The sequence below is a fragment of the Panulirus ornatus genome, chromosome 11 (genome assembly GCF_036320965.1).
Source record: "Panulirus ornatus isolate Po-2019 chromosome 11, ASM3632096v1, whole genome shotgun sequence".
NCBI classification, from domain to species: Eukaryota; Metazoa; Arthropoda; class Malacostraca; order Decapoda; family Palinuridae; genus Panulirus; species Panulirus ornatus.
The window spans coordinates 22,060,159-22,082,159 of NC_092234.1; the positions used below are offsets into that span (position 1 = coordinate 22,060,159).

The window sequence follows — 22,001 nt, forward strand, 5'->3', positions numbered from 1 at the left end:
TCCATGTGTTGCGAGGTGGCGATGGGAATGAATAAAGGCAGACAGTGTGAATTGTGTGCATGGGTATATATGTATGTGTCTGTGTGTGTATATATATGTGTACATTGAGATGTATAGGTATGTATATTTGCGTGTGTGGACGTGTGTGTATATACATGTGTATGGGGGTGGGTTTGGCCATTTCTTTCGTCTGTTTCCTTGCGCTACCTCGCAAACGCGGGAGACAGCGACAAAGCAAAATATATATATATAAATAAATAAAATATATATATATACATATATATATATATATATATATATATATATATATATATATATATATATATATATATATATATATCATTATCATTTTCTAATATACTTAATCGTAATGCCAGGAAACAAACAGAAATGGACACATTCGTTCACACTCAGTCTCTAGCTGGCATGTGCAATGCACCGAAACCAAAGCTCCCTAGCCACATCCAGACTCCACACACTTTTCCATGGTTTACCCCAGAAGCCTCACATGCCCTGGTTTAGTCATTGACAGCACGTCGACCCTGGTATACCACATCTTTCAAGTTCACTCTCTTCCGTGTACGCCTTTTGCCCTCCCGCATGTTCACTGCCCGATTGCTCAAAATCCTTTTTTAGTTCATCCAACTCCAATTTGGTCTTGCGCTTCTCCTTGTTCCCTACACCTCTGACACATATATCCTTTTTGTCAACCTTTCCTTACTCATTCTCTCCATGTGACCAAACCATTTCAACATACCCTTTCCTGCTCTCTCAAACATATTCTTTTTATTGCCACACCTGTATCTTATCCTTTCATCACTTACTCGGTCAAACCACCTCACACCACATATTGTCCTCAAACATTTCATTCCAACACATCCACCCTCCTCCGCAAGACCCTATCTATAGCCCATGCCTCGCAACCATATGATATCTTTGGAACTATTAATTTTTCAAACGTACCCATTTTGCTCACCGAGATAACGTTCTCTCTTTACACACATTCTTCATCACTCCCAGAACTTTCGTCCCCTTCCCAAACCTATGAATCACTTTTGCTTCCATGATTCCATTCGCTGCTAAGTCCACTCCCAGATATCTAAAACACTTCTTTTCCTTAAATTTTTCTCCACTCATACTTACATCCCAATTAAATTGTTCCTCAACTCTACTGAACCTAATAATCTTGCTCTTATTCACATTTATTCTCAACCTTCTCTTTTCACACACTTTTCCAAGCTCAGTCACCAACTTCTGCAGTTTCTCACTCGAATCAGTCACCAGTGCTGTATCATTGGCGAAGAACGACTGACTCACTTCCCAGGCCCTCTCATCCCCAGCAGACTGCATACTCGCCATTCTCCCCAAAACTCTTGCATTAACCTCCCTCACCACCCCATCCATAGACAAATCAAACAACCATGGGGACATCACACACCCCTGCTGCAGATCGACCTTCACTGGGAACCAATCACTCTCCCCTCTTTCTACTCGTACACTTCCCTTACACCCTTAATAAAAACTTTTCACTACTTCCAGCAACTTGCCTCCCACAACATATATTTTCAAACCTTCCACAAAGCATCTCTATCAGTTCGATCATATGCCTTTCCCAAATTCATTAATGCCACATACAACTCCATCTGTTTTTCTAAGTATTTCTCATATACATTCTTCAAAGTAAACACCTGATCCACACATCCTCTACCACTTCTGAAACCTCACTGCTCCTCCTCAGTCTGATGCTTTGTACATGCTTTCATCTTTTCAGTCAATTCCCAGGAATACTTAACAAGCTTATGCAACTGTAGTTTGAACACTCACCTTTACCCCCTTTTCCTTTGTACAGTGGCACTATACATGTATTGGCCAATCATCAGGCACTTCACTATGATCCATACATACATACGTCCTTAATAAGCAATCAATAACACAGTCCCCCCCCCCTTTCCTATAAATTCAAGTGCATTATCATCCACTTCCGCTGCCTTGTCGGATTTCATCTTCCTCAAGGTTTTCACCACCCCTTCTCTCTTCACCAAACCGTTTCTTTCGATAGATCCATCACTTTGCTTCCCCCTACATTCAGTTCCAACTTTCAAAGTTCGCCATTTTCTGCATTTGCTCACTTCCCGCAAAGAGCACTGCATCATCTGCATAAAAGCATGTTGTGAACTTGCAAGCATAACCCGTTTGATATCATCTCCTTCAAAATGTATTCCTACATTCACCTCCATCACGCCGTCCATAACACACACTGATAACCCATAAAGGCATCAGGTACCCTCGTCCAACGCCCACACGTACCGTAACCTTTTCTCACTCTTTTCCATATAGTCTCACTCTTACATCTAATTTTGTACAGAACGCCATCCAAGCTCCAAAAACTCACTTCCCACATGCCATGATATTCCCATTTCATCCCACAATTCCTTCCTGTCCACTCTGTCCTATGCCAGTGGGTTCAGAAGTTATGCAAGTGCCATAGTCACTAAGAGCATTACGGTGTCAGTAGCTTCTGACTAAAGTTACTTAAACACTTACATCCATGCGGGCCAGCCGACTTCCCTTGCCTGGGGAGTCAGGTTCACCTGGTCGGTCAGGTTGACCAGCCTGTACAGGTTCCACCAGCCAGTGTTGTCATGCACGTAGTACAGGTTGTTGTTCCGGTCCAAGGATGGCATCATTATGCTGCAGGAATCGAGTCGTGTGTTAAATTACTTTTCTCATGACGTGGGCCGTTATCAGTCTAATGAAAGACGGACGTTAACAGATCATATTAAAAATTCATTATATCTTGGTAGGTTAACGTGATATTACCACTGGACATATAATCAGCACACAGATTGACTCCCGACTGAAGTTATTGTACTTTTCTTTCGATTAAGGAAAATAAGAAACCCAAAATGGATGATGACATATCTTCATCATGGACACTAGAGCCAGTGATAGACATAAGGTATCAAGCAACCAGCCAGTCTACGAGGTCCACGTCCAGAGTTAAGATGGTAACGTTATCTACATATATCCACGTTCACCATGACGCTCCAACAACGTCACTTCAGCACACTGAGGCTGGATACTTACCTGCCATTGTGAAACGTGAAGACGATCTTCACCTCTCCGTTGCTGTTCATTTCCCCAACAGAGAGCTGAGTGTCTCCCCAAGGCTGCTTGTCCAGATGGCCAGGGTTATGGATGGGATGGCAGAAGGAGGAAGTGGTAAGCAATCATCAGCGGTGTTAGAAAAAAGGCGCGCGCGCGCACACACACACACACACACACACACACACACACACACACACACACACACACACACACTTTGAAGAATGTATGTAAGAAGTACTTGGAAAAACAGATGAATTTGTTTTTGTGGCATTTATGGATCTGAAGAAGGCATATGATAGAGTTGATAGAGATGCTCTGTGGAAGGTATTAAGAGTATATGGTGTGGGAAGTAAGTTGCTAGAAGAAGTAAAAAGTTTTTAACAAGGATGTAGGGCATGTGTTTGAGTAGGAAGAGAGGAAAGTGATTGGTTCCCAGTGAATGTCGGTTTGCGGCAGGGGTGTGTGCTGTCTCTATGGTTGTTAAGTTTGCTTATGGATAGGGTGGTTAGGGAGGTGAATGCAAGAGTTTTGGAGAGACGGGCAAGTATGCAGTCTGTTCTGGATGAGAGGGCTTAGGAAGTGAGTCGGTTGCTGTTCGCTAATGATACAGCGCTGGTATCTGATTCGGGTGAGAAACTGCAGAAGCTGGTGACTGAGTTTGGTAAAGTGTGTGAAAGAAGAAAGCTGAGAATAAATGTGAATAAGAGCAAGGATATTAGGTACAATAGTGTTGAGGGACAAGTCTAGTGGGAGATAAGTTTGAATGGAGAAAAACTGGAGGAAGTGAAGCGTTTTAGATATCTGGGAGTGAATTTGGCAGCGGATGGAACCATGGAAGCGGAAGTGAGTCACAGGGTGGGGAGGGGGCGAAGGTTCTGAGAACGTTGAAGGATGTGTGGAAGGCGAGAACGTAATCTCGGAGAGCAAAAATGGGTATGTTTGAAGGAATAGTGGTTCCAACAATGTTGTATGGTTGCACGGCATGGGCTATAGAAAGGGTTGTGCGGAGGAGGGTGGATATGTTGGAAATGAAATGTTTGAGGACAATATGGGGTGTAAGGTGGTTTGATCGAGTAAGTAATGCAAGGGTAAGAGAGATGTGTGGTAATAGAAATAGTGTGGTTGAGAAAGCAGAAGAGGGTGTGTTCAAATGGTTTAGACACATGGAAAGAATGAGTGGGGAAAGATTGACAAAGAGGATACATGTGTCAGAGGTGGAGGGAAGAAGGAGAAGCGGGAGACCAGACTGGAGGTGGAAGAATGTAGCGAAAAAGATTTTGAGCGACCGGGGCCTGAACATACAGGAGGGTGAGATGCATGCAAGGAATATAATGAATTGAAAAGATGTGGTGTACCGGGGTCGACGTGCTATCAATGGTTTGAACCAGGGTATTGTGAGGCGTCTGGGGTAAACCACAGAAAGGTCTGTGGGGCCTGAATGTGGAAATGGAGCTGTGGTTTCGGCGCTTTACATATGACGGCTGAAGACTGAGTGTGAACAAATGTGGCATTCTTTTGTCTATTCTTGGCGCTACCTCGCTGGAGGTGGGGGGGGGGATGCTACTTCATGTATGGCGGGGTGGCGACGAAAATGGGTGAAGGCAGCAAGCATGGATAATATGTATATGTGTATATATGTATATGTCTGTATGTATATTTAGGTATACATTGAAATGTATATGTACGTATATGTCTATGTATGGGCGTGTGTGTATATACATGTATATACATGTGTATGTGGGTGGGTTGGGCCATATCTCGTCTGTTTCCCTGCGCTACCTTGCTGACGAGGGAGACGGTGATTAAGTATAATCATATATGTATATATATATGTATATATATATATATATATATATATATATATATATATATATATATATATATATATATATATATATATATAAACTAATGTGTGTGTGTGTGTGTGTGTGTGTGTGTGTGTGGGTGGGTGTGGGTGTGTGTGTGTGTGTGTGTGTGTGTGTGTGTGTGTGTGTATCATATGTGAATGTACACTCGGTAATTAAAGTATCAGTACATAATACGTGTGAAACATTAAGACACAAGGTCCAACAGATACTCAAAATATTTGTGTCTGACCAACTAGACGTTGGTAGCCCTGATGTAAGAAGGGTGGAACAATATGATCTATATTCAACATATAGTCAATATTGAACACATCGACACTCATTGAGCATCCATACTATTTTTTACCCAGTGTATCAGTGAGATATAAATGCACCTGTAGTATCCCAACTTGACCCTTATTCACCCTTTAGGTCTTCAAGCTACTCCTGATTCTATACCCCTCACCAACACCACCTCTCGCACGACCTACCATGTGAGGATGGTCCCACTGGATCCAGGTGATCAGGCTGCCGTCGGGCGAGAGGCGAGGGGCGGCAAAGAAGTCGGCGTTGTGGGCGAGGACGGTCTCGGCGCCCGTAGTGGCGTCCATCATGACCAAGGTATTCTGTGGCTCCTTCGCTGTCCCCAGCTCCTGCACACTGTGGTCCTCGGCCACGTACAGGATTTGCCCTTCCTGAAATATTGGAAGTTTGATGAGGTACAGCGTCTGTACTGTATGATGTTTCATGACTGGGTTAAGTACAACGTTCTACCTGCGGAAAAGGAGACATTTTTTTAACACCATAACAAATAGATTTGCCTACGATAATAGTCTCTATCCAGAGTAACGCAGTGGAAAGCATCAGCAATCATTTAATGAAACAAGTTTGAAAGATCTGTACATTTTTTCAGGTGCACATATCTATATCTATATCTATATCTATCTATCTATCTATCTATCTATCTATCTATATATATATATATATATATATATATATATATATTTTTTTTTTCTTATTTTGCTTTGTCGCTGTCTCCAGCGTTATCGAAGTAGCGCAAGGAAACAGACGAAAGAATGGCCCAACCCGCCCATATACACATGTATATTCATACACGTCCGCACACACAAATATACATACCTATACATCTCAACGTATACATATATATACACACACAGACATATACATATATACACATGTACATAATTTATATTGTCTGCCTTCATTCATTCCCATCGCCACCTCGCCACACATGAAATAACAACCCCCTTCCCCCTCGTGTGCGAGGTAGCGCTAGGAAAAGAAAACAAAGGCCGCATTCGTTCACACTCAGTCTCTACCTGTCATGTAATAATGCACCGAAACCACAGCTCCCTTTCCAAATCCAGGCCACACACAACTTTTCATGGTTTACCCCAGACGTTTCACATGCCCTGGTTCAATCCATTGACAGCACGTCGACCCCGGTATACCACATCGTTCCAATTCACTCTATTCCTTGCACGCCTTTCACCCTCCTGCATGTTCAGGCTCCGATCACTCAAAATCTTTTTCACTCCATCTTTCCACTTCCAATTTGGTCTCCCACTTCTCCCCGTTCCCTCCACCTCCGACACATATATCCGCTTGGTCAATCTTTCCTCACTCATTCTCTCCATGTGACCAAACCATTTCAAAACACCCTCTTCTGCTCTCTCAACCACACTATTTTTATTACCACACATCTCTCTTACCCTATTATTACTTACTCGATCAAACCACCTCACACCACATATTATCCTCAAACATTTCATTTCTAGCACATCCACCCTCCTGCGCACAACTCTATCCATAGCCCACGCCTCGTAACCATATAACATTGTTGGAACTACTATTCCTTCCAACATACCCACTTTTGTTTTCCGAGATAATGTTCTCGACTTCCACACATTCTTCAACGCTCCCAAAATTTTCGCCCTTTCCCCCACCCTATGACTCACTTCCGCTTCCATGGTTCCATCCGCTGCCAAATCCACTCCCAGTTATCTAAAACACTTCACTTCCTCCACTTTTTCTCCATTCAAACTTACCTCCCAATTGACTTGTCCCTCAACCGTACTGAACCTAAGAACCTTACTCTTATTCACATTTACTCTCAACTTTCTTCTTTCACACACTTTACCAAACTCAGTCACCAACTTCTGCAGTTTCTCACCCGAATCAGCCACCAGCGCTGTATCATCAGCGAACAACAACTGACTCGCTTCTCAAACCCTCTCATCCACAACAGACTGCATACTTGCCCCTCTCTCCAAAACTCTTGCATTCACCTCCCTAACAACCCCATCCATAAGCAAATTAAACAACCATGGAGACATCACACACCCCTGCCGCAAACCCACATTCACTTAGAACCAATCACTTTCCTCTCTTCCTACACGCACACATGCTTTACATCCTCGATAAAAACTTTTCACTGCTTCTAACAACTTGCCTCCCACCCCATATATTCTTAATACCTCCCACAGAGCATCTCTATCAACTCTGTCATATGCCTTCTCCAGGTCCATAAATGCTACATTTGCGGAAGATGAAAGCCGGCAAGGCGGCGGGTTTGGATGGTATTGCTGTGGAATTTATTTAAAAAAGGGGGTGACTGTATTGTTATCGGGTTGGTGAGGATATTCAATGTACGTATGGTTCATGGTGAAGTGCCTAAGGATTGGTGGAATGCATGCATAGTGCCATTGTACAAAGGCAAAGGGGATAAAGGTGAGTGTTCAAATTACAGAGGTATAAGTTTGTTGAGTATTCTTGGGAAATTATATGGGAAGGTATTGACTGAGAGGGTAAAAGCATGTACAGAGCATCAGATTGAGGAAGATATACGTTTGACAAGTGGTAGAGGATGTGTGGATCAGGTGTTTGCTTTGAAGAATGTATATAAGAAATACTTAGAAGCAGATGGATTTGTATGTAGCATTTATGGATCTAGAGAAGGCATATGATAGAGTTGAAAGAGATGCTCTGTGGAAGGTATTAAGAATATATGGCGTAGGAGGTAAATTGCCAGAAACAGTGAAATGTTTTTGTCGGGGATGTAAGGCATGTGTACGAGTAGGAAGAGAGGAAAGTGATTGGTTCTTAGTGAATGTCGGTTTGCGGCTGGGGTGCGTGATGTCTCCATTGCTGTTTAATTTGCTTATGGATGGGGTTGTTAGGGAGGTGAATGCAGGAGTTTTGGAGAGAGGGGCAAGTATGTAGTCTGTTGTGGATGAAAGGGTTTGGGAAGTGAGTCAGTTGTAGTTCGCTGATGATACAGCGCTGGTAGCTGATTCGGGTGAGAAACTGCAGAAGTTGGCGGCTGAGTTTGGTAAAGTGTGTGAAAGAAGAAAGTTGAGAGTAAAAGTGAATAAGAGCAAGGTTATTTGGTACAGTAGGGTTGAGGGATAAGTCAATTGGGAGGTAAATTTGAATGGAGAAAAAGTGGAGGAAGTGGAGTGTTTTAGATATCTAGGAGTGGATTTGGCAGCGGATGGAACCGTGGAAGCGGAAGTGAGTCACAGGGTTGGGGAGGGGGCGAAGGTTCTGGGAGCATTGAAGAATGTGTGGAAGTCGAGAACATTATCTCGGAGAGGAAAAAAGGCAATGTTTGAAGGAATAGTGTTCCAACAATGTTGCATGGTTATGAGGCATGCGCTATAGATAGGGTTGTGCGGAGCAGGGTTGATGTGTTGGAAATGAGATGTTTGAGGACAATATGTGGTGTGTGGTGGTTAGATCGAGTAAGTAATGAAAGGGTAAGAGAGATGTGTGGTAAAAAAAGTAGTGTGGTTGAGAGAGTAGAAGAGGGTGTTTTGAAATGGTTTGGTCACATTGAGAGAATGACTGAGGAAAGATTGACAAAGAGGATATATGTGTCAGAGGTGGAGGGAACGAGGAGAAATGGGGGACCAAATTGGAGGTGGAAGGATGGGGTAATAAAGATTTTGAGTGATCGGGGCCTGAACATGCAGGAGGGTGAAAGGCGTGCAAGGAATAGAGTGAATTGGAACGATGTGGTATACCGAGGTGGATGTGCTGTCAATGAATTGAAGCAGGGCATGTGAAGCGTCTGGGGTAAAACCATGGAAAGTTCTGTGGGGCCTGGATGTGGAAAGGGAGTTGTGGTTTCGGTGCATTACACATAACAGCTAGAGACTGAATGTGAACGAATGTAGCCTTTGTTGTCTTTCTTAGCGCTACGTTCGCACGCACGCGGGGAAAGGGGGATGCTATTTCACGTGGTACGGGAATGGATGAAGTCAGTATGTATAAATATGTACATATGTATATATGTATATTCTGTGTATGTATATGTATGCATACGTTGAAATGTATAGGTATGTATATGTGCGTGTGTGGGTGTTTATTTATATTCATGTGTATGAGGGTGGGTTTGGCCACTCTATCGTCTGTTTCCTTGCGCTACCTCGCTAACGCGGGAGACAGCGACAAAGTATAATTACAACATTTATATACATGCACACACACACACACACACACACACACACACACACATACATATTTATTTATTTTTATTTATTTTGCTTTGTCGCTGTCTCCCGCGTTAGCGAGGTAGCGCAAGGAAACAGACAAAAGAATGCCCAACCCACCCACATACACATGTATATACATACACGTCCACACACGCAAATATACTTACCTATACATCTCAACGTATACATATATATACACACACAGACATATACATATATATATACATGTACATAATTTATACTGTCTGCCTTTTTTCATTCATATATATATATATATATATATATATATATATATATATGTATATATATATATATATATATATATATATATATATATATATATATATATTTTTTTTTTTTTATTTTCTTTTGCTTTGTCGCTGTCTCCCGCGTTTGCGAGGTAGCGCAAGGAAACAGACGAAAGAAATGGCCCAACCCACCCCCATACAAATGTATATACATACGTCCACACACGCAAATATACATGCCTACACAGCTTTCCATGGTTTACCCCAGACGCTTCACATGCCCTGATTCAATCCACTGACAGCACGTCAACCCCGGTATACCACATCGCTCCAATTCACTCTATTCCTTGCCCTCCTTTCACCCTCCTGCATGTTCAGGCCCCGATCACACAAAATCTTTTTCACTCCATCTTTCCACCTCCAATTTGGTCTCCCACTTCTCCTCGTTCCCTCCACCTCCGACACATATATCCTCTTGGTCAATCTTTCCTCACTCATTCTCTCCATGTGCCCAAACCATTTCAAAACACCCTCTTCTGCTCTCTCAACCACGCTCTTTTTATTTCCACACATCTCTCTTACCCTTACGTTACTTACTCGATCAAACCACCTCACACCACACATTGTCCTCAAACATCTCATTTCCAGCACATCCATCCTCCTGCGCACAACTCTATCCATAGCCCACGCCTCGCAACCATACAACATTGTTGGAACCACTATTCCTTCAAACATAGCCTATTTTTGCTTTCCGAGATAATGTTCTCGACTTCCACACATTCTTCAAGGCTCCCAGGATTTTCGCCCCCTCCCCCACCCTATGATCCACTTCCGCTTCCATGGTTCGATCCGCTGCCAGATCCACTCCCAGATATCTAAAACACTTTACTTCCTCCAGTTTTTCTCCGTTCAAACTTACCTCCCAATTGACTTGACCCTCAACCCTACTGTACCTAATAACCTTGCTCTTATTCACATTTACTCTTAACTTTCTTCTTTCACACACTTTACCAAACTCAGTCACCAGCTTCTGCAGTTTCTCACATGAATCAGCCACCAGCGCTGTATCATCAGCGAACAACAACTGACTCACTTCCCAAGCTCTCTCATCCCCAACAGACTTCATACTTGCCCCTCTTTCCAAAACTCTTGCATTCACCTCCCTAACAACCCCATCCATAAACAAATTAAACAACCATGGAGACATCACACACCCCTGCCGCAAACCTACATTCACTGAGAACCAATCACTTTCCTCTCTTCCTACACGTACACATGCCTTACATCCTCGATAAAAACTTTTCACTGCTTCTAACAACTTGCCTCCCACACCATATATTCTTAATACCTTCCACAGAGCATCTCTATCAACTCTATCATATGCCTTCTCCAGATCCATAAATGCTACATACAAATCCATTTGCTTTTCTAAGTATTTCTCACATACATTCTTCAAAGCAAACACCTGATCCACACATCCTCTACCACTTCTGAAACCACACTGCTCTTCCCCAATCTGATGCTCTGTACATGCCTTCACCCTCTCAATCAATACCCTCACATATAATTTACCAGGAATACTCAACAAACTTATACCTCTGTAATTTGAGCACTCACTCTTATCCCCTTTGCCTTTGTACAATGGCACTATGCACGCATTCCGCCAATCCTCAGGCACCTCACCATGAGTCATACATACATTAAATAACCTTACCAACCAGTCAATAATACAGTCACCCCCTTTTTTAATAAATTCCACTGCAATACCATCCAAACCTGCTGCCATGCCGGCTTTCATCTTCCGCAAAGCTTTTACTACCTCTTCTCTGTTTACCAAATCATTTTCTCTAACCCTCTCACTTTGCACACCACCTCGACCAAAACACCCTATATCTGCCACTCTATCATCAAACACATTCAACAAACCTTCAAAATACTCACTCCATCTCCTTCTCACATCACCACTACTTGTTATCAACTCCCCATTTGCGCCCTTCACTGAAGTTCCCATTTGCTCCCTTGTCTTACGCACTTTATTTACCTCCTTCTAGAACATCTTTTTATTCTCCCTAAAATTTAATGATACTCTCTCACCCCAACTCTCATTTGCCCTCTTTTTCACCTCTTGCACCTTTCTCTTGACCTCCTGTCTCTTTCTTTTATACATCTCCCGCTCAATTGCATTTTTTCCCTGCAAAAATCGTCCAAGTGCCTCTCTCTTCTCTTTCACTAATAATCTTACTTCTTCATCCCAACACTCACTACCCTTTCTAATCAACCCACCTCCCACGCTTCTCATGCCACAAGCATCTTTTGCGCAATCCATCACTGATTCCCTAAATACATCCCATTCCTCCCCCACTCCCCTTACTTCCATTGTTCTCACCTTTTTCCATTCTGTACTCAGTCTCTCCTGGTACTTCCTCACACAAGTCTCCTTCCCAAGCTCACTTACTCTCACCACCCTCTTCACTAAACATTCACTCTTCTTTTCTGAAAATCCATACAAATCTTCACCTTAGCCTCCACAAGATAATGATCAGACATCCCTCCTGTTGCACCTCTCAGCACATTAACATCCAAAAGTCTCTCTTTCGCGCTCCTGTCAATTAACACGTAATCCAATAACGCTCTCTGGCCATCTCTCCTACTTACATACGTATACTTATGTATATCTCGCTTTTTAAACCAGGTATTCCCAATCAGCAGTCCTTTTTCAGCTCATAAATCTACAAGCTCTTCACCATTTCCATTTACAACACTGAACACTCCATGTATACCAATCATTCCCTCAACTGCCACATTACTCACCTTTGCATTCAAATCACCCATCACTATAACCCGGTCTCGTGCATCAAAACCACTAACACACTCATTCAGCTGCTCCCAAAACACTTGCCTCTCATGATCTTTCTTCTCATGCCCAGGTGAATATGCACAAATAATCACCCATCTCTTTCCATCAACTTTCAGTTTTACCCATATTAATCGAGAATTTACTTTCTTACATTCTATCACATACTCCCACAACTCCTGCTACTGCTACTCCTTCCCTTGATCTTGTCCTCTGTTAGAAGCAGTGAAAAGTTTTTATCGAGGATGTAAGGCATGTGTACGTGTAGGAAGAGAGGAAAGTGATTGGTTCTCAGTGAATGTAGGTTTGCGGCAGGGGTGTGTGATGTCTCCATGGTTGTTTAATTTGTTTATGGATGGGGTTGTTAAGGAGGTGAATGCAAGAGTTTTGGAAAGAGGGGCAAGTATGAAGTCTGTTGGGGATGAGAGAGCTTGGGAAGTGAGTCAGTTGTTGTTCGCTGATGATACAGCGCTGGTGGCTGATTCATGTGAGAAACTGCAGAAGCTGGTGACTGAGTTTGGTAAAGTGTGTGAAAGAAGAAAGTTAAGAGTAAATGTGAATAAGAGCAAGGTTATTAGGTACAGTAGGGTTGAGGGTCAATTCAATTGGGAGGTGAGTTTGAATGGAGAAAAACTGGAGGAAGTGAAGTGTTTTAGATATCTGGGAGTGGATCTGGCAGCGGATGGAACCATGGAAGCGGAAGTGGATCATAGGGTGGGGGAGGGGGCGAAAATTCTGGGAGCCTTGAAGAATGTGTGGAAGTCGAGAACATTATCTCGGAAAGCAAAAATAGCTATGTTTGAAGGAATAGTGGTTCCAACAATGTTGTATGGTTGCGAGGCGTGGACTATGGATAGAGTTGTGCGCAGGAGGATGGATGTGCTGGAAATGAGATGTTTGAGGACAATATGTGGTGTGAGGTGGTTTGATTAAGTAACGTAAGGGTAAGAGAGATGTGTGGAAATAAAAAGAGCGTGGTTGAGAGAGCAGAAGAGGGTGTTTTGAAATGGTTTGGGCACATGGAGAGAATGAGTGAGGAAAGATTGACCAAGAGGATATATGTGTCGGAGGTGGAGGGAACGAGGAGAAGAGGGAGACCAAATTGGAGGTGGAAAGATGGAGTGAAAAAGATTTTGTGTGATCGGGGCCTAAACATGCAGGAGGGTGAAAGGAGGGCAAAGAATAGAGTGAATTGGATCGATGTGGTATACCGGGGTTGACGTGCTGTCAGTGGATTGAATCAAGGGATGTGTATGGGGGTGGGTTGGGCCATTTCTTTCGTCTGTTTCCTTGCGCTACCTCGCAAACGCGGGAGACAGCGACAAAGCAAAAAAAAAAAAAAATATATATATATATATATATATATATATATATATATATATATATATATATATATATATATATATAAATATATATATATATATATATATATATTTTTTTTTTTTTTTTTTTGCTTTGTCGCTGTCTCCCGCGTTTGCGAGGTAGCGCAAGGAAACATCAAAGCGCTGCCTTGATGATAGAGTGGCACATGTGGGGTGTCTTGGTCGAGGTGGTGTGCAAAGTGAGAGGGTTAGGGAAAATGATTTGGTAAATAGAGAAGAGGTAGTAAAAGCTTTGCGGAAGATGAAAGCCGGCAAAGCAGCAGGTTTGGATGGTATTGCAGTGGAATTTATTAAAAAAGGGGGTGACTGTATTGTTGACTAGTTGGTAAGGTTATTTAATGTATGTATGATTCATGGTGAGGTGCCTGAAGATTGGCGGAATGCTTGCATAGTGCCATTGTACAAAGACAAAGGGGATAAGAGTGAGTACTCAAATTACAGAGGTATAAGTTTGTTGAGTATTCCTGGTAAATTATATGGGAGGGTATTGATTGAGAGGGTGAAGGCATGTACAGAGCATCAGATTGGGGAAGAGCAGTGTGGTTTCAGAAGTGGTAGAGGATGTGTGGATCAGGTGTTTGCTTTGAAGAATGTATGCGAGAAATACTTAGAAAAACAAATGGATTTGTATATAGCATTTATGGATCTGGAGAGCGCATATGATAGAATTGATAGAGATGCTCTGTGGAAGGTTTTAAGAATATATGGTGTGAGAGGCAAGTTGTTAGAAGCAGTGAAAAGTTTTTATCGAGGATGTAAGGCATGTGTACGTGTAGGAAGAAAAGAAAGTGAATGATTCTCAGTGAATGTAGGTTTACGGCAGGGGTGTGTGATGTCTCCATGGTTGCTGAATTGGTTTATGGATGGGGTTGTTAGGGAGGTGAATGCAAGAGTTTTGGAAAGAGGGGCAAGTATGCAGTCTGTTGTGGATGAGAGAGCTTGGGAAGCAAAAATGGGTATGTTTGAAGGAATAGTGTTTCCAACAATGTTGTATGGTTGCGAGGCGTGGGCTATGGATAGAGCTGTGCGCAGTTGGGCGAATGTGCTGGAAATGAGATGTTTGAGGACAATATGTGGTGTGAGGTGGTTTGATCGAGTAAGTAATGTAAGGGTGAGAGAGATGTGTGGAAATATAAAGAGTGTGGTTGAGAGAGCAGAAGAGGGTGTTTTGAAATGGTTTGGTCACATGGAGAGAATGACTGGGGAAAGATTGACCAAGAGGATATATGTGTCGGAGGCGGAGGGAACGAGGAGAAGTGGGAGACCAAATTGGAGGTGGAAAGATGGAGTGAAAAAGATTTTGAGTGATCGGGGCCTGAACATGCAGGAGGGTGAAAGTCGTGCAAGGAATAGAGTGAATTGGAACGATGTGGTATACCGGGGTCGACGTCCTGCCAATGGATTGAACCAGGGCATGTGAAGCGTCTGGGGTAAACCATGCAAAGTTGTGTGGGGCCTGGATGTGGAAAGGGAGCTGTGGTTTCGGTGCATTATTACATGACAGCTAGAGACTGAGTGTGAACGAATGGGGCCTTTGGTGTTTTTTTAGCGCTACCTCGCACACATGAGGGGGGAGGGGGTTGCTATTCCATGTGTGGCGAGGTGGCGATGGGAACAAATAAAGGCAGACAGTATGAATTATGTACATGTGTTTATATGTATATATCTGTGTGTGTATATATACGTGTACATTGAGATGTATAGGTATGTATATTGTGCGTGTGTGGACATGTATGTATATACATGTGTATGTGGGCGGGTTGGGCCATTCTTTCGTCTGTTTCCTTGCGCTACCTCGCTAACATGGGAGACAGCGACAAAGCAAAATAAATAAATAAAATATATATATATATATATATATATATATATATATATATATATATATATATATATATATATATATATATATTTTTTTTTTTTTTTCTTTTTTTTTTTCAATTTTCCAAAAGAAGGAACAGAGGGGGCCAGGTGAGGATATTCCAAAAAAGGCCCAGTCCTCTGTTCCTAACGCTACCTCGCTAACGCGGGAAGTGGCGAATAGTGTAAAAGAAAGAAGAATATATATATATATATATATATATATATATATATATATATATATATATATATATATATATATATATATATATATATTAGTTTAAACTGGGAGCAGGTTTTCTTTACTGCACATAGAACTAAATACATCATATTTAGAGGTATCTCTCTTCTTTTTTATGCTGTTTGATTTTCTCAATAGACAATGTCGAACATACAACCTGACCCTGAGCCGCCGCCGCTCACTCTACTTACAAGAAGGTGGAATCAAACAACATCATGAACAAAAGCATAGAACAAGAATAACGAGGGAGATTATAATGAATAACACCAATATTCGTTGCAGTAATCAGAGGAGAACACAGATATTAGAAGCCATTCACATCAGGTGAAAGCACCTGTCATCATCATCCAGACAAACATGACCACAACCATACAGCTCTTTGATGGCCCGCCAGTTGAACGTAGACCTAAAGCCGTTTTAGAACGATTGGGTCACGTCACTGATCCGCCACAAGCTACAGAGTCCTCAAACACCTGACCTATACATCCTTTACCACTTCTGAAACCACATTGCTTCACACCAGTCTGATGCTCTGTACATGTCTTCGCCCTTTCAATCAATACCCTCCCATACAACTTCCCAGGCATACTCAACAAACTCATGCCTCTGTAGTTTGAACACTTACCTTTATCCCCTTTGCTTTTATATAAGCATTCCTCCAATCCTCAGGCACTTCCCCATGATCCATACTTATATTGAATATTCTTACCAACCAATCAACAACACAGTCATCATCTTCCGCAAGGGTTTCATCACCTCCTCTTTCTTCACCAAACCCTCTCCCTGATCCTCTCACTTCGCATACCACCCCGACCAAAGCACTCTACATCTGCCACTCTATCATCAAACACATTTAACAAACCTTCAAAATTCTCATTCCATATCCTGCTCACTTCATCACTACCTGTTACCACTTCCCCTTTTGACTCTTCACTGATGTTCCCATTTGTTCTCTTGTCTTTCGCACATTAGATACCGCATTCAAAGACATTTTTTTTATTCTCCCCGTACAGGAGAGAGAGAGAGAGAGAGAGAGAGAGAGAGAGAGAGAGAGAGAGAGAGAGAGAGAGAGAGAGAGAGAGAGAGAGAGAGAGAGATGAACCTCCGTGGTGTAGTGGTTAGCGTTCCTGACGCGGACGCATTTACAGGTCCCCCGGGGTCGAACGCATAGATTCAAGTTCTGGTTATGGTAGTCGGTCTACAGTCGACCCAACTGTTCATCTACCAGATGAAATGGGAACCTGGCTCAATCTGAGGTATTCATAAACAGCGTCAATGAGATGGCTTCAATTAGGGCCTCAGTTGCCCATGCCATCTCAGCTACATAAAAAAGATAAGTAGATAGATAGATATATTACCCCTAATGAAAGGGGAGAAGGAATACTACCCTATTTTTCCCAAAGTGACACAGAAAACGACCAAGAGGAGTGGGAACCAAACCCTCCCCTTCTTGTATTACAATTTCTCCAATATGGAACATAAGAAGGAGGCAAGCGAGGAGTGCCCATCTTCCTCGTAGGCTCAGCCTGGTGTGTCTGAATGTGTGTAGATGTAACCAATATGAGAAGAGAGGAGAGATAGATAGTATGTTTGAGGAGAGGAACCTGGCGCCGTTTCTGACCTGTGGGTAGTAGAATCCGTCAGCGTACATCTTGTTAGTGGTGTTGGAAAGGCGTCTGGGCGTCCCGCTGGGGCCGTCCTGGCGATAGATGGCGTTGTCGCCACCATGAGAGAAGAAGAGAGTGTTGTTGTAGATGGTGAAGGCTCCACCGCCATACCCGTGCACCCAGGTACGCACGTCGTACTCTGTGGAGGTCCACCGAATTCTCTCTCTCGTCTCTGAGGGTAACAAGAATCTTTGAGGAAGAGAAACGGATGACGATGATATTTCTTAAGACTCGCACAGTACAGACACCCGAGGCTGGTCTTAACACACTCACACACACACACACACACACACACACACACACACACACACACACATTTCATCTTTTACTTGATTACGCTTTACACCAGGACAGTAGTTACTTCAGCCGTCTTATGTAGTACGGAATGTTTTCAACACCAAACACCAGGGGTGTAACGTGAGGAGAGTCGAAGTGCTACACTTGGCAGTTTTCAGAATGTTATATGTGCTGCCTCAGAAGAGCCAAACTTAAGTCCTTCCCCTACTATGAACTCTGGCCAGCTGATTGGTAATCTACCTGAGCAGTATAAGAAAATCGTTGGAAAAGTTGAGAACATCGGTAAGAAACTGATAAATGCTGAACTAGAAGTCATAGTCAATGAAACACGTTTGGGAGAATATATTCTAACTAGATACACACACACACACACACACACACACACACACACACACACACACATGAAAAAGATGGGAGGTGGGTAGATTAGAAAGGGTAGTGAGTGATGGGATGAAGAAATAAAGATGTTAGTGAAAGAAAAAAGAGAATCGTTGGGACGATACTTACAAGGAAGGCGTGCAAATGACTGATTAATGTATAAAAGAAAGCGGCAGGAGGGCAAGAGGAAGGTGCAAGGTTTAAAAGGATGGCAAACGAGATTTGAGGTGAGAGAGTATCATTAGGTTCTAGGGAGAATAAAAAGATGTTTTGGAAGGAGGTAAATAACGTGCGAAAGACAAGAGAACAAATGAGAACACCGGTGAAGAGGGGGAAATGATAACAGGTAGTGATGAACTGAGGAGATAGAGTGAGTATTTTGAAGGTTTGTTGAATGTGTTTGATGATAGAGTGGCAGATGTAAGGTGTTTTGGTCGGGGTGGTGTGCGAAGTGTGAAGGTCAGAGAGAATGGTTTGCTGAAGGGAGAAAAGGTAGTGAAAGCATTGCAGAGGATGAAATCCGGTAAGGCGGCGGGTTTGCATGGTATTGCAGATGAATTTATTAAGAAACGGGGTGTCTGTGTTGTTGATTGGTTGGTAAGGATATTCAGTGAATGTATGGATCATGATGAAGTGCCTGAGGATTGGCGGATTGCATGTATAGTGCCATTGTACAAAGGTCAAAGGGATAAGGGTGAGTGTTCAAACTACAAAAGCATAAGTTTGTTGAGTATCCCTGGAAAATTGTATGGGAGGGTATTGACTGAGAGGGTGAAGGTATGTACAGAGCATCAGATTGGGGAAGAGCAGTGTGGTTTCAGAAGTGGTAGAGGATGTGTGGATCAGGTGTTTGCTTTGAAGAATGTATGTGGGAAATACTTAGAAAAACAGTTGGATTTGTATCTAGCATTTATGGATCCGGAGAAGGCATATGATAGGGTTGCTATAGATGTTTTGTGGAAGGTCTGAAGAGTACTTGGTGTGGGAGGTAAACTGTTAGAGGCAGTGAAAAGTTCTTATCAGGGATGTAAGGCATGGGTATGAGTAGAAAGAGAGGAGAGAGTGTGTGATGTCTCCATGGTTGTTTAATTTGTTTGTGGATGGGGTGGCTATGGAGGTAGATGAAGAGTTTTGGAGGGAGTGGTGAGTATGCAGTCCGTTGGGTATGAGGACCTGGGAAGTCCTGGGAAGTGAATCAGTTGCTGTTTGCTGATGATACAGCACTGATGGCTGATTTAAATGAGAAACTGCAGAAGTTGGTGGAGTTTGAAAAACATGTGAAAGGAGAAAAAGGAGGATGAATGTGATTAAAAGCAAGGCTACTGTGTTCAGCAGGGTTGAGGGACAAGTTAATTGGGATGTAAGTTTGAATGGAGAAAAACTGGAGGAAGTGAAATGCTATGAATACCTGGGAGTGGATTTGGCAGCGAATGTAACCATAGAAGCGGAAGTGAGTCACAGGGTGGGGGAAGAGGCGAAGGTTCTGGGAGCGATGAAAAATGTGTGGAAGGAGAGAACGTTATCTCACAGGATGAATGAGTATGTTTGAAGAACAGTAGTTCCAACAATGTTGTTTAGTTGCGAGGCATGGGCTATAGATAGGGTTGTACTGAGGAGGGTGGATGTGTCGGGAATGAAATGATAAAGACATTGTGTGGTGTGAGGTGGTTTGATCGAGTAAGGTATGAAAGGGTAAGAGAGATGTGTAGTAATAAAAAGAGTGTGGTTGAGAGAGCAGAAGAGGGTGCGTTGAAATGGTTTGGACACATGGAAAGAATGAGTGAGGAAAGGTTGGCACAGAGGATATACATGTTAGAGGTGGAGGGAGCAAGGAGAAGCGGGAGACCAAATTAGTGATGTAAGGATGGAGTGAGAAAGATTTTGAGCGATCGGAGCATGAACATATAGGAGGGCGAAAGGCATGCAAGGAATAAAGTGAAATGGAATGATGTGGTATATCAGGGTCGATGTGCTGTCTATCGACTGAACCAGGGCATGTGAAGCGTCTGGGGTAAACCATGGAAAGTTCTGTGGGGCCTGGATGTGGAAAAATAGCTGTGGTTTCGGTGCATTACACATGACAGCTAGAGACTGAGTGTGAACGAATGTGGCCTTTGTTGTCTGTTTTCCTAGCGGTACCTCGCTGAAGCAGGGGGCAGCACTGCTGTTTCCTGTGAGGCGGGGAAGCGCCGAGAATGGATGAAGGCAAGCAAGTATGAATATGCACATGTGAATATATGTCTATGTATTTGTATGTATATGTATATATGCTGAAATATATATGTATGTATATCTGCGTGTATGGGCGTTTATATATATATATATATATATATATATATATATATATATATATATATATATATATATATATATATATATATATATATATATATATATATGCAAGAACACCACTATAAAAAGGAAAGACAAGGATCCTGAGCGCTTTCGTGCATTACCACATCTTTAGGGGACCCTCTATCTATTCCTCTAAGGATGTGGCAATACACGAAAGTTCTTGTTATTATTTTGTTGTCTTTTCCTCGTGGTGTTTCTGCATTCATAACTTCACGTGTTTGTTGTGGTTTGTTTTGCGGTGAGGCGTAGATTTTCCCCCGTGCCTCCATCGGGGTTAATTACCTCGTTACCCTCAGCGCTGAGCGAATGTTTATAAACTGTGACAGTGTTCAGCTGCGGGCTGAGCTGGGAACTGAACCTCGGCAACATTAATCAGCTGGAAATGCATCAGCAACAATAAAAGAAAGAGTTAAGAGAGAGAGAGAGAGAGAGAGAGAGAGAGAGAGAGAGAGAGAGAGAGAGAGAGAGAGAGAGAGAGAGAGAGAGAGAGAGAGAGAGAGAGAGAGAGTGTGTGTGTGTGTGTGTTAGCCAATATGGCAGGACACCGAAGGACTTGCTCGACACGACCACCTACATTGGTTCATCTGGGACTGATTTCAACCACTTGTCAAGTATTCTTTTCAATGTGTCTCTCGTTGTTCCATGCACGTGTCTCATTCCTCCTGGAGGTGTATTCAGCAGTCGTTGTAGCTTCGTGGTCTGGCAGCAGGAGGCCATGGAGTCTCCCCACACCCCACGCTGGTGGTGGTGTTAGGCGTCAACACCTGGGACGCCACATATGTGGCTGACTACCTAACACTGCTCTGCTGGGGTTGTTAGAGGGGCCTGGTACGAGGGATCACGTTCTTGGTCAACCCCAGGTCACCCAGTGTAGGACCTGCTACCAACCTCGGGTCATCCAGCGTAGGACCTGCTACCAACCTCGGGTCATCCAGCGTAGGACCTGCTACCAACTCCAGGTCAGCTAGCGTATGACCTGCTACCAACCCCAGGTACCAACCCCAGGTCAGCCAGCGTAGGACCTGCTACCAGCCACAGGTCACCCAGGTTAAGAACCTGAAGATATGAGGAAACTGGAGTGTTGGTCGGGCTCCGCATGCATTGCTGGTCGACAGGCATCACGCATGGAGGGCCAACCTGATCAGTACTGTTGACAGAGAGGGTCTCACTCCATCTGCTGTCGTGCCTCAGGTTAGCAGGTGGGTTAACGGTGGGAACCGTTGCCTCTCCGGTAGTGATGATGTGATGGCTGT

General features: G+C 43.1%; 1 protein-coding gene across 1 annotated transcript in view; it reads right to left on the bottom strand.

Moving 5' to 3' along the window:
* The window catches only part of LOC139751076 (uncharacterized), a 103,057-nt gene that overhangs the window by 41,938 nt on the left and 39,118 nt on the right, over positions 1 to 22,001 (bottom strand). The window contains exons 10-13 of the mRNA XM_071666181.1: positions 17,673 to 17,890; positions 5,444 to 5,647; positions 3,088 to 3,170; positions 2,545 to 2,691 (exon numbers count right to left, since the gene is read on the bottom strand). Of these exons, the coding sequence (XP_071522282.1) occupies positions 2,545 to 2,691; positions 3,088 to 3,170; positions 5,444 to 5,647; positions 17,673 to 17,890 (652 nt within the window). The remainder of the gene's footprint in view (positions 1 to 2,544; positions 2,692 to 3,087; positions 3,171 to 5,443; positions 5,648 to 17,672; positions 17,891 to 22,001) is intronic.